General features: G+C 51.8%; 1 protein-coding gene across 1 annotated transcript in view; it reads right to left on the bottom strand.

The window, feature by feature from the left end:
• Positions 1 to 6,786, bottom strand: part of LOC115126909 (APC membrane recruitment protein 2-like) — a 7,877-nt gene extending 1,091 nt beyond the window's left edge. The window contains exon 1 of the mRNA XM_029656540.2: positions 1 to 6,786. This exon is cut by the window's left edge and continues 1,091 nt beyond it. Coding sequence (XP_029512400.1) covers positions 3,412 to 5,367 — 1,956 coding nt within the window. The 5' untranslated portion in view covers positions 5,368 to 6,786 and the 3' untranslated portion in view covers positions 1 to 3,411.
• Positions 6,787 to 11,503: the final 4,717 nt, after the last annotated feature.

Below are 11,503 nucleotides of genomic sequence, written 5' to 3' on the forward strand. Positions count from 1 at the left end.
TGATTTGGGGATGGGGGTGAAGGTTACTCCTGATTTGGGGACATAGGGTGAAGGTTTCTCCTGATTTGGGGATGGGGGTGAAGGTTTCTCCTGATTTGGGGATGGGGGTGAAGGTTACTCCTGATTTGGGGATGGGGGTGAAGGTTTCTCCTGATTTGGGGATGGGGGGTGAAGGTTACTCCTGATTTGGGGATGGGGTGAAGGTTACTCCTGATTTGGGGACAGAGGGTGAAGGTTTCTCCTGATTTGGGGATGGGGGGTGAAGGTTTCTCCTGATTTGGGGACGGAGGGTGAAGGTTACTCCTGATTTGGGGATGGGGGGGTGAAGGTTTCTCCTGATTTGGGGATGGGGGGGTGAAGGTTTCTCCTGATTCGAGGATTGGGGGTGGGCGGGGTGAAATATACTCCTGAATGTATGCCATAGGCAAGCTTGGAACCCCACCCCCACCCTCACACACACCTTCATTAATCAGAAACAAAAACAAAAGCCCAGTAAGTAGCTGGTGTTGACACAGTCAAGGTTGGTTGCGGTATCTCATGAAACATTATCCTATAAAAAAAAAAAGAGTATGAAAACTAGTGAAGAAGAAAGTACTCCGTAGAAAAAAAGCATTATATTAATGTGTCCTGGTAGAGAAGAAAGTCATCCAGGGTTGGTACAAAAGACAGTTCTTGACGTGGTGTGTGTGTGTGTGTGTGTGTGTGTGTGTGTGTGTGTGTGTTTGCTGAGGAGCTGCTTCCCTCGTGCCACGCTTGGACAGTCTCAGTTGGAGGTGCAAGCTGGTGGCCCTGATATTTGTCAGTCTCGGCCATGTACACAGGCTTGCAGTGGGTGGCCTCCAGATTGCGGGCCTGACAAAAACTAGGGCAAAGCAGTAGGCTAGGTACTGCTCTGGGCAGCCTAGCTGTTTGGAGAAGGAGCTGCTTTCTGTACCCTTGAGGCCCATGCAAAACGGGGACTTTGAAATGTTTGGATCCATTTTTTGTAAATTTGATTGGTGGATTCAAATAAAGTATTTAATGTATATATATATATGTGTGTGTGTGTGTGTGTGTGTGTGTGTCAGTGTTCCCTGATCCTAGTGCCTTGTGTTCCAGGCACCTCATGCAGCAAGAGTGTTCAGTTAGTTTTCCAGTTTTCCATTAGGTGATTTGTTATGGTTGTAAATCCCAGAGAGATTGAACCTGCAGCTGTTTTCCCAGATTGCAGTGCGGCTGTGTAAGGTCATCACAGTACAGTAGTTGCTCGTTTGAGTGGTGGAGTCCATCAGGTCCAGAGGACCATGTGTGTGTTTATGTTTCACTAAGGAGGATGTTTTAGGGGCGTTTCTAGGTTACATTCACTGGCAAGGTGAGGTATCCTGTGATCTCCATGTGCACCTTAATGAATAAACATACATACATTCTCTCGGATTTATTTGAGCAATGTTGTCATCACAGCCATCCACTGGCAGTAGAAAAATAGTCAGCAGTACAACCAATCAGGTTTTAGAAGACGGTGGTCCACTGTAGCTCAGTTGGTAGCACAGTGCGCTTGCAATGCCAGGATGGTGGCTTTGATTCCTGGGATCACCCATCATAAAAAATAATATAATAATATGCATGTATGACTCACTGGTGGGAGGATGGGCTCAATGGAATAAATGGAATGGTATCACACAAAGAGTAACATGTTTGACTCTGTTCCATTAATTCCATTCCAGCCTTTACAATGAGCCCTCCCTCATATAGCTCCTCCCACCTGCATTACTGTAAATCACTTTGGATAAAAATGTCTGCTAAATGGCATGACAAAATGACAGATTAAGGATTGGAGTCTGGGATTAGGAGGTAATTAGTTACAGATTAGATGATGACACATTCCAAACTGTTTAATTATATTAGACTGTTGTTAGATTAAACACGTTGTATCATATAAAATCTGTCTTTTAGAAAAAAGGACTTGAAGAGAAAAGGTAAAGGTGCTCTGGTCCTTCCTAGCGGTGTGAAAGGTGCTCTGGTCCTTCCTAGCGGTGTGAAAGGTGCTCTGGTCCTTCCTAGCGGAGTGAAAGGTGCTCTGGTCCTTCCTAGCGGAGTGAAAGGTGCTCTGGTCCTTCCTAGCGGTGTGAAAGGTGCTCTGGTCCTTCCTAGCGGTGTGAAAGGTGCTCTGGTCCTTCCTAGCGGAGTGAAAGGTGCTCTGGTCCTTCCTAGCGGTGTGAAAGGTGCTCTGGTCCTTCCTAGTGGAGTGAAAGGTGCTCTGGTCCTTCCTAGCAGTGTGAAAGGTGCTCTGGTCCTTCCTAGCGGTGTGAAAGGTGCTCTGGTCCTTCCTAGCAGTGTGAAAGGTGCTCTGGTCCTTCCTAGCAGTGTGAAAGGTGCTCTGGTCCTTCCTAGCGGTGTGAAAGGTGCTCTGGTCCTTCCTAGCGGTGTGAAAGGTGCTCTGGTCCTTCCTAGCAGTGTGAAAGGTGCTCTGGTCCTTCCTACCGGTGTGAAAGGTCCTCTGGTCCTTCCTAGCGGTGTGAAAGGTCCTCTGGTCCTTCCTAGCGGTGTGTAATGCAGTTGATTTATATGACCAAAATTTACAGGAAGCGATGAGAGTTGAAAAAATCTGGTCAGGAAGCGATGAGAGTTGTCTAAAAATGTGGATCCCAAACTTTTCTGTGCGCTCCCTTCCCCCACTTGAAGAGTTGTTTCTTATACACATAATATACATGTTTCCCATACACATAATTCCAGTGATGTTGTACACACACGACCAGTGATGTTGAACACACACGACCAGTGATGTTGCACACACACGACCAGTGATGTTGCACACACACGACCAGAGATGTTGCACACACACGACCAGTGATGTTGCACACACACGACCAGTGATGTTGCACACACACGACCAGTGATGTTGCACACACACGACCAGTGATGTTGCGCACACACACGACCAGTGATGTTGCACACACACGACCAGTGATGTTGCACACACACGACCAGTGATGTTGCACACACACGACCAGTGATGTTGCACACACACGACCAGTGATGTTGCACACACACGACCAGTGATGTTGCACACACACGACCAGTGATGTTGCACACACACGACCAGTGATGTTGCACACACACGACCAGAGATGTTGAACACACACGACCAGTGATGTTGAACACACACGACCAGTGATGTTGTACACACACGACCAGTGATGTTGCACACACACGACCAGTGATGTTGTACACACACGACCAGTGATGTTGCACACACACGACCAGTGATGACCCACTAGGATCCAATGGGAGTGTTGCTTAGAGTTCTTCTGTCTATCATTGTCTGATGCCTTCCACAACCCACCAGTCCAGCAATGTCTTAAACATAAGACCAGTGATGGTGTACACAGGTTCAGTCCAAAGATACCAAAGTTCATGGCTGCCTGGCTAAAGCTACTTCCTGGGGGCTGGCCCCTGTGTAGCGTTGCCGGCCTTGTTCCCAGGGCGACGGACTGGTACCTTGGAGACAGGGATTCTGGTCCGTGCTGGGAGAGGGGCATGGGTGGGTGTGTCAGAGGGAGGAGCGGTTGCGTGGACAAAGGAAAGAGCTGATTGGCTCACAGAGTGAGGGGGTGTGGTCTGTCTGACACTAAGAGGGATTTTGGACTCGCGGGGAAGGCTAGTGCTTCCCTTCATCGAGTGGAAAGAGGAAGAGGAGGAGGAGAAAGGAGGAGTAGTCCGGGCCAGAGGGCTGAGTTTGTACTCACATGCGGAGGTGGAAGGAGTACTCATCAGATCTTCTTCCTCTTCCTCGTCATCAGATCTTTCCAATTCCTCGTTGTAAAGGTCGTAGAGCGCATCGCCAGAGCAGCTGTCACACAATAGGCCAAGCCTCTGGTTCCGCAGGAAGCCGTTGTCAGGCGTTGCCGTGGGGGTTGCAGAGGGCGTATCCCAGTAGCCCTCATCCCTAAGAGCCGGGACATCCTGTTGGGGTGGGACTTCCTCCTTAGTCTCCTTCTCATTGGGAGAGGAGGTTTGGCAAGCGGCGTGAGTGGGGAGTTTAGTCACCCTTCCTCCCCCTCCTCCCCCCACTACAGGGATCTTGCTGAGTCCCAGAGACTTGACCTGGGTGAATTTCCGCTCTGTACCCCTCGGGGGAGCCAGGTGAGAGTTGGATCGGAGGAAAGTGGGGGAGTTTTCTCCCCCAGAGGGGAGCATGTGCCAGAGCCCCTGCATGTCTGCGTCATCCACCCCGTCAGGGCTGGCCATCTCCTCCCCACCCCCCATGTAGGCCACCACGCCACTGCCAGAGGGCTGCTGAGTCGGGGCAGAGTGAGAGGGCATCAACCGTGCTCTGGCAGGGAGGGGGCCAGGGGTACAGGCAGTAGCGGAGGTAGAGGTAGGGGTGGAAGGGGTGACATGGGTATTAATGGAGCTTCGTACTCCTCCTCCTCCTCCTCCTTCCCCACTACTAGTGCTACTGCTAGTAGCACTTCCTACTCCTCCTCCCCCGTTTCCTGCCCCCTCCTCCTCTGCATCTGCGATGATGTCACCGCACCCCGTCAGTGAATCGAAGCTCTTGAGTGAAGTGACGTCAGTGAAGAGGACTGAACAGAGCCGGTCCACTGAGGGTTCGGAGTGGGGGTCACACTGATCCAGAGGGGGGATGGCCGTTACAGAGGAAATTGACGTTTTGGGTTTTGAGTGGAGAACGGTGCGGAGAGGGGAGGGGGATGGCGTATAGAGGGATTCTGACAGGTTTGTCGTCAAGGCGATTGATTGCGTAAGTGGTGTCGTGGCGTTGTTGAAGGGAGAGGTTCCTGCCGATTCTGTGTTTTTCTCAGCCTCCGAGCTACCATGATCCTCCAGGGGCGGGCGGGGCTGGGGTTCGAGGGTCAGAGTGATGTCTTTCACTTCTTCTGTTAGAATCACTTCCCCCTCTCTCACCTCCGCTACCTCCCCCTCTCCCGCCATCACGTTCTCCTTCCGCCGCCATTTTATACTACTGAAGAAGCCTTTTAAACCCCTCCCCCTTCTCCCAAACCCTGTATTCTCATTGACTCTCACACTTCCTCGTCTGAGCAGCGAAAAGAAGCTCAGTGATTTGCTGAGAGACCTCACCTGTCCCGCCTCTGATATTCCGGACTCCTCCCCTCTCTGTCCGTCTGGTTCCAAGCTCGTTAGTCCGCCATGCGTTTTACTCCTGACGAGCTCGTTAGTAGCCCCCACAGAATTCACATTCACAGAATTCCCGTTCCTGTTGACCCCTTTGTTCCTGAAAGAGAAGAATCCAACCATTCCGGAGCGTCGTTTTCCGAACAGCTTGAAGGCTGCTTTGTTGATCTTCCCTGGCGGCTGGGGATCGCGTGGAGGTGGAGGAGGCTCAACGCATTCTGACTGAACCTCCATCTTCTAGCTATCACTCTATCACTCTTTTGCTCTGGCTGTCTCTCTCTGTCTCTCTCACGCTCCCTCTGTCTCTCTCACTCTCTCTCTGTCCTGCAGCTTGGTGTTCTCTCACTTCCTCACTGGTTCTGTCTGACGCTTGCCTGTTGGTTTTCCCTCCCTCTCCCTCGCTCTCTCTCTGTCCTGCAGCTTGGTGTTCTCTCACTTCCTCACTGGTTCTGTCTGACGCTTGCCTGTTGGTTTTCCCTCCCTCTCTTTTTTTCTCACACACAAGGTGCTGCCCCTGACTGTATCCATGGCAACTGGTTGCGCTAAGCAGCTTTCGTCAGCTTTTGGCGGATTGCCCATGCCTCTCTCTCTCTCCATTCCCATCCCACCAGCACTATGGATCCCTCTCTTCTTTTCTCTTCTTTATTTATCTATGTTCACTCCCCAGATGTAATACTCCCATCACAGTGAGACAGAGAGAGAGAGAGAGAGAGAGAGAGATTGTCTTGTGCTGCACTGCTGTATGTGGTTGTGTGTTTGTGGTTGTGTGTAGGTTTTTGTGAGAGATTTCAAAGGTACGAAACAAATGAGCTTGTTTTTGCTTATGAATGTGCGACTGATACAGTACTTACACAATAATGTGTGTGTGTGTGTTTTCAGATTTAAAGGTTTAAGTAAACAAAACTAAGCCTCTCAAATCCCACTTAGATGAGAGGATTCGGTTGTGTCGTTTTTTTCAATGTGTGTGTGTGTGAGATGTAGGATTTGAGCAGATTTGCTGATCAGCGGTATCTAGAGGATAAATTAGATTTATATTCCAGCCTAGCTAACGTTCTTACACACACACACAGCATATTACCCAATCCTCTCTCTCAACAAATGTCTGTTTCTTCCACTCATTCTGCTTCGTTCTCTCACTTTCAACAAATGTATGTTTCTTCCACAGATTCTGTTTCATTCTCTCACTTCAACAAATGTGTTTCTTCCACAGATTCTAAGTCATCTAGCTGAGCTCTGTGGGTATTATTTTTCTATTCCTCCCTATCTCCCCGGGCGCCGAAGACGTGGGTGTCGATTAAGGCAGCCCCCCCGCACCTCTCTGAGGGGTTGGGTTAAATGCGGAAGACACATTTCAGTTGAATGCATTCAGTTGTACAACTGACTAGGTATCCCCCTTTCCCTTCCCCTAAGCACCTGACCTACTTTCAGCGTCTCTCTCTTCCCTTCTCCATCATCTCCTCTCTTCTTTCCTTCTTCTTTGAGGCACAGGACCCCTTTTCCACCTCATTGCTATCAAACAATGTCTGCATTCACACACACGCACGCACGCACACACGCACACACACACGAGGGCTTCCGCATAGTGGAGCGTTGAGAAAGAACATATGCTCTTTCCCAACCAACTCTGATAGACAGAGCTGACCTAGGCCTGCCTGGAGGCCATGTTACCAGGTCAAGTCATCTGTCTGCCTGGAGGCCATGTTACCAGGTCAAGTCGTCTGTCTGCCTGGAGGCCATGTTACCAGGTCAAGTCGTCTGTCTGCCTGGAGGCCATGTTACCAGGTCAAGTCGTCTGTCTGCCTGGAGGCCATGTTACCAGGTGAAGTTGTCTGTCTGCCTGGAGGCCATGTTACCAGGTCAAGTCATCTGTCTGCCTGGAGAGCATGTTACCAGGTCAAGTCGTCTGTCTGCCTGGAGGCCATGTTACCAGGTCAAGTCGTTACCAGGTCAAGTCGTCTGTCTGCCTGGAGAGCATGTTACCAGGTCAAGTCGTCTATCTGCCTGGAGGCCATGTTACCAGGTCAAGTCGTCTGTCTGCCTGGAGGCCATGTTACCAGGTCAAGTCGTCTGTCTGCCTGGAGAGCATGTTACCAGGTCAAGTCGTTACCAGGTCACGTCGTCTGTCTGCCTGGAGGCCATGTTACCAGGTCAAGTCGTCTGTCTGCCTGGAGGCCATGTTACCAGGTCAAGTCATCTGTCTGCCTGGAGGCCATGTTACCAGGTCAAGTCATCTGTCTGCCTGGAGGCCATGTTACCAGGTCAAGTCGTCTGTCTGCCTGGAGGCCATGTTACCAGGTGAAGTTGTCTGTCTGCCTGGAGGCCATGTTACCAGGTCAAGTCATCTGTCTGCCTGGAGAGCATGTTACCAGGTCAAGTCGTCTGTCTGCCTGGAGGCCATGTTACCAGGTCAAGTCGTCTATCTGCCTGGAGGCCATGTTACCAGGTCAAGTCGTTACCAGGTCAAGTCGTCTATCTGCCTGGAGGCCATGTTACCAGGTCAAGTCGTTATCAGGTCAAGTCGTCTGTCTGCCTGGAGGCCATGTTACCAGGTCAAGTCGTCTGTCTGCCTGGAGGCCATGTTACCAGGTCAAGTCGTTACCAGGTCAAGTCGTCTGTCTGCCTGGAGGCCATGTTACCAGGTCAAGTCATCTGTCTGCCTGGAGGCCATGTTACCAGGTCAAGTCATCTGTCTGCCTGGAGGCCATGTTACCAGGTCAAGTCCTCTGTCTGCCATGTTACCAGGTCAAGTCGTCTGTCTGCCTGGAGGCCATGTTACCAGGTCAAGTCCTCTGTCTGCCTGGAGGCCATGTTACCAGGTCAAGTCCTCTGTCTGCCTGGAGACCATGTTACCAGGTCAAGTCATCTGTCTGCCTGGAGGCCATGTTACCAGGTCAAGTCATCTGTCTGCCTGGAGGCCATGTTACCAGGTCAAGTCATCTGTCTGCCTGGAGGCCATGTTACCAGGTCAAGTCGTCTATCTGCCTGGAGACCATGTTACCAGGTCAAGACGTCTGTCTGCCTGGAGAGCATGTTACCAGGTCAAGTCGTCTGTCTGCCTGGAGGCCATGTTACCAGGTCAAGTCGTTACCAGGTCAAGTCGTCTGTCTGCCTGGAGGCCATGTTACCAGGTCAAGTCATCTGTCTGCCTGGAGGCCATGTTACCAGGTCAAGTCATCTGTCTGCCTGGAGGCCATGTTACCAGGTCAAGTCGTCTGTCTGCCTGGAGGCCATGTTACCAGGTCAAGTCGTCTGTCTGCCTGGAGGCCATGTTACCAGGTCAAGTCGTCTATCTGCCTGGAGGCCATGTTACCAGGTCAAGTCGTCTGTCTGCCTGGAGAGCATGTTACCAGGTCAAGTCGTCTGTCTGCCTGGAGGCCATGTTACCAGGTCAAGTCGTCTGTCTGCCTGGAGGCCATGTTACCAGGTCAAGTCGTTACCAGGTCAAGTCGTCTGTCTGCATGGAGGCCATGTTACCAGGTCAAGTCATCTGTCTGCCTGGAGGCCATGTTACCAGGTCAAGTCATCTGCCTGCCTGGAGAGCATGTTACCAGGTCAAGTCGTCTATCTGCCTGGAGGCCATGTTACCAGGTCAAGTCGTCTGTCTGCCTGGAGACATGTTACCAGGTCAAGTCATCTGTCTGCCTGGAGAGCATGTTACCAGGTCAAGTCATCTGTCTGCCTGGAGGCCATGTTACCAGGTCAAGTCGTTACCAGGTCAAGTCGTCTGTCTGCCTGGAGAGCATGTTACCAGGTCAAGTCGTCTATCTGCCTGGAGGCCATGTTACCAGGTCAAGTCGTTACCAGGTCAAGTCGTCTATCTGCCTGGAGGCCATGTTACCAGGTCAAGTCGTTACCAGGTCAAGTCGTCTGTCTGCCTGAAGGCCATGTTACCAGGTCAAGTCGTTACCAAGTCAAGTCGTCTGTCTGCCTGGAGGCCATGTTACCAGGTCAAGTCATCTGTCTGCCTGGAGGCCATGTTACCAGGTCAAGTCATCTGTCTGCCTGGAGGCCATGTTACCAGGTCAAGTCATCTGTCTGCCTGGAGGCCATGTTACCAGGTCAAGTCCTCTGTCTGCCATGTTACCAGGTCAAGTCGTCTGTCTGCCTGGAGGCCATGTTACCAGGTCAAGTCCTCTGTCTGCCTGGAGGCCATGTTACCAGGTCAAGTCCTCTGTCTGCCTGGAGACCATGTTACCAGGTCAAGTCATCTGTCTGCCTGGAGGCCATGTTACCAGGTCAAGTCATCTGTCTGCCTGGAGGCCATGTTACCAGGTCAAGTCATCTGTCTGCCTGGAGGCCATGTTACCAGGTCAAGTCGTCTATCTACCTGGAGGCCATGTTACCAGGTCAAGTAGTCTATCTGCCTGGAGGCCATGTTACCAGGTCAAGTCGTCTATCTGCCTGGAGGCCATGTTACCAGGTCAAGTCGTCTATCTGCCTGGAGACCATGTTACCAGGTCAAGTCGTCTGTCTGCCTGGAGAGCATGTTACCAGGTCAAGTCGTTACCAGGTCACGTCGTCTGTCTGCCTGGAGGCCATGTTACCAGGTCAAGTCGTCTGTCTGCCTGGAGGCCATGTTACCAGGTCAAGTCATCTGTCTGCCTGGAGGCCATGTTACCAGGTCAAGTCATCTGTCTGCCTGGAGGCCATGTTACCAGGTCAAGTCGTCTGTCTGCCTGGAGGCCATGTTACCAGGTGAAGTTGTCTGTCTGCCTGGAGAGCATGTTACCAGGTCAAGTCGTCTGTCTGCCTGGAGGCCATGTTACCAGGTCAAGTCGTTACCAGGTCAAGTCGTCTGTCTGCCTGGAGAGCATGTTACCAGGTCAAGTCGTCTATCTGCCTGGAGGCCATGTTACCAGGTCAAGTCGTCACCAGGTCAAGTCGTCTATCTGCCTGGAGGCCATGTTACCAGGTCAAGTCGTTACCAGGTCAAGTCGTCTGTCTGCCTGGAGAGCATGTTACCAGGTCAAGTCGTCTATCTGCCTGGATGCCATGTTACCAGGTCAAGTCGTCACCAGGTCAAGTCGTCTGTCTGCCTGGAGGCCATGTTACCAGGTCAAGTCGTCTGTCTGCCTGGAGGCCATGTTACCAGGTCAAGTCGTTACCAGGTCAAGTCGTCTGTCTGCCTGGAGGCCATGTTACCAGGTCAAGTCATCTGTCTGCCTGGAGGCCATGTTACCAGGTCAAGTCATCTGTCTGCCTGGAGGCCATGTTACCAGGTCAAGTCCTCTGTCTGCCATGTTACCAGGTCAAGTCGTCTGTCTGCCTGGAGGCCATGTTACCAGGTCAAGTCCTCTGTCTGCCTGGAGGCCATGTTACCAGGTCAAGTCCTCTGTCTGCCTGGAGGACATGTTACCAGGTCAAGTCGTCTATCTGCCTGGAGACCATGTTACCAGGTCAAGTCGTCTGTCTGCCTGGAGAGCATGTTACCAGGTCAAGTCGTCTGTCTGCCTGGAGGCCATGTTACCAGGTCAAGTCGTCTGTCTGCCTGGAGGCCATGTTACCAGGTCAAGTCATCTGTCTGCCTGGAGGCCATGTTACCAGGTCAAGTCATCTGTCTGCCTGGAGGCCATGTTACCAGGTCAAGTCGTCTGTCTGCCTGGAGGCCATGTTACCAGGTCAAGTCGTCTGTCTGCCTGGAGGCCATGTTACCAGGTCAAGTCGTCTATCTGCCTGGAGGCCATGTTACCAGGTCAAGTCGTCTGTCTGCCTGGAGAGCATGTTACCAGGTCAAGTCGTCTGTCTGCCTGGAGGCCATGTTACCAGGTCAAGTCGTCTGTCTGCCTGGAGGCCATGTTACCAGGTCAAGTCGTTACCAGGTCAAGTCGTCTGTCTGCATGGAGGCCATGTTACCAGGTCAAGTCATCTGTCTGCCTGGAGGCCATGTTACCAGGTCAAGTCATCTGCCTGCCTGGAGAGCATGTTACCAGGTCAAGTCGTCTATCTGCCTGGAGGCCATGTTACCAGGTCAAGTCGTCTGTCTGCCTGGAGACATGTTACCAGGTCAAGTCATCTGTCTGCCTGGAGAGCATGTTACCAGATCAAGTCATCTGTCTGCCTGGAGCCATGTTACCAGGTCAAGTCATCTGTCTGCCTGGAGGCCATGTTACCAGGTCAAGTCGTTACCAGGTCAAGTTGTCTGTCTGCCTGGAGAGCATGTTACCAGGTCAAGTCGTCTATCTGCCTGGAGGCCATGTTACCAGGTCAAGTCGTTTATCTGCCTGGAGGCCATGTTACCAGGTCAAGTCGTTACCAGGTCAAGTCGTCTATCTGCCTGGAGGCCATGTTACCAGGTCAAGTCGTTACCAAGTCAAGTCGTCTGTCTGCCTGGAGGCCATGTTACCAGGTCAAGTCATCTGTCTGCCTGGAG

This window comes from Oncorhynchus nerka, linkage group LG6 (genome assembly GCF_034236695.1).
Source record: "Oncorhynchus nerka isolate Pitt River linkage group LG6, Oner_Uvic_2.0, whole genome shotgun sequence".
NCBI classification, from domain to species: Eukaryota; Metazoa; Chordata; class Actinopteri; order Salmoniformes; family Salmonidae; genus Oncorhynchus; species Oncorhynchus nerka.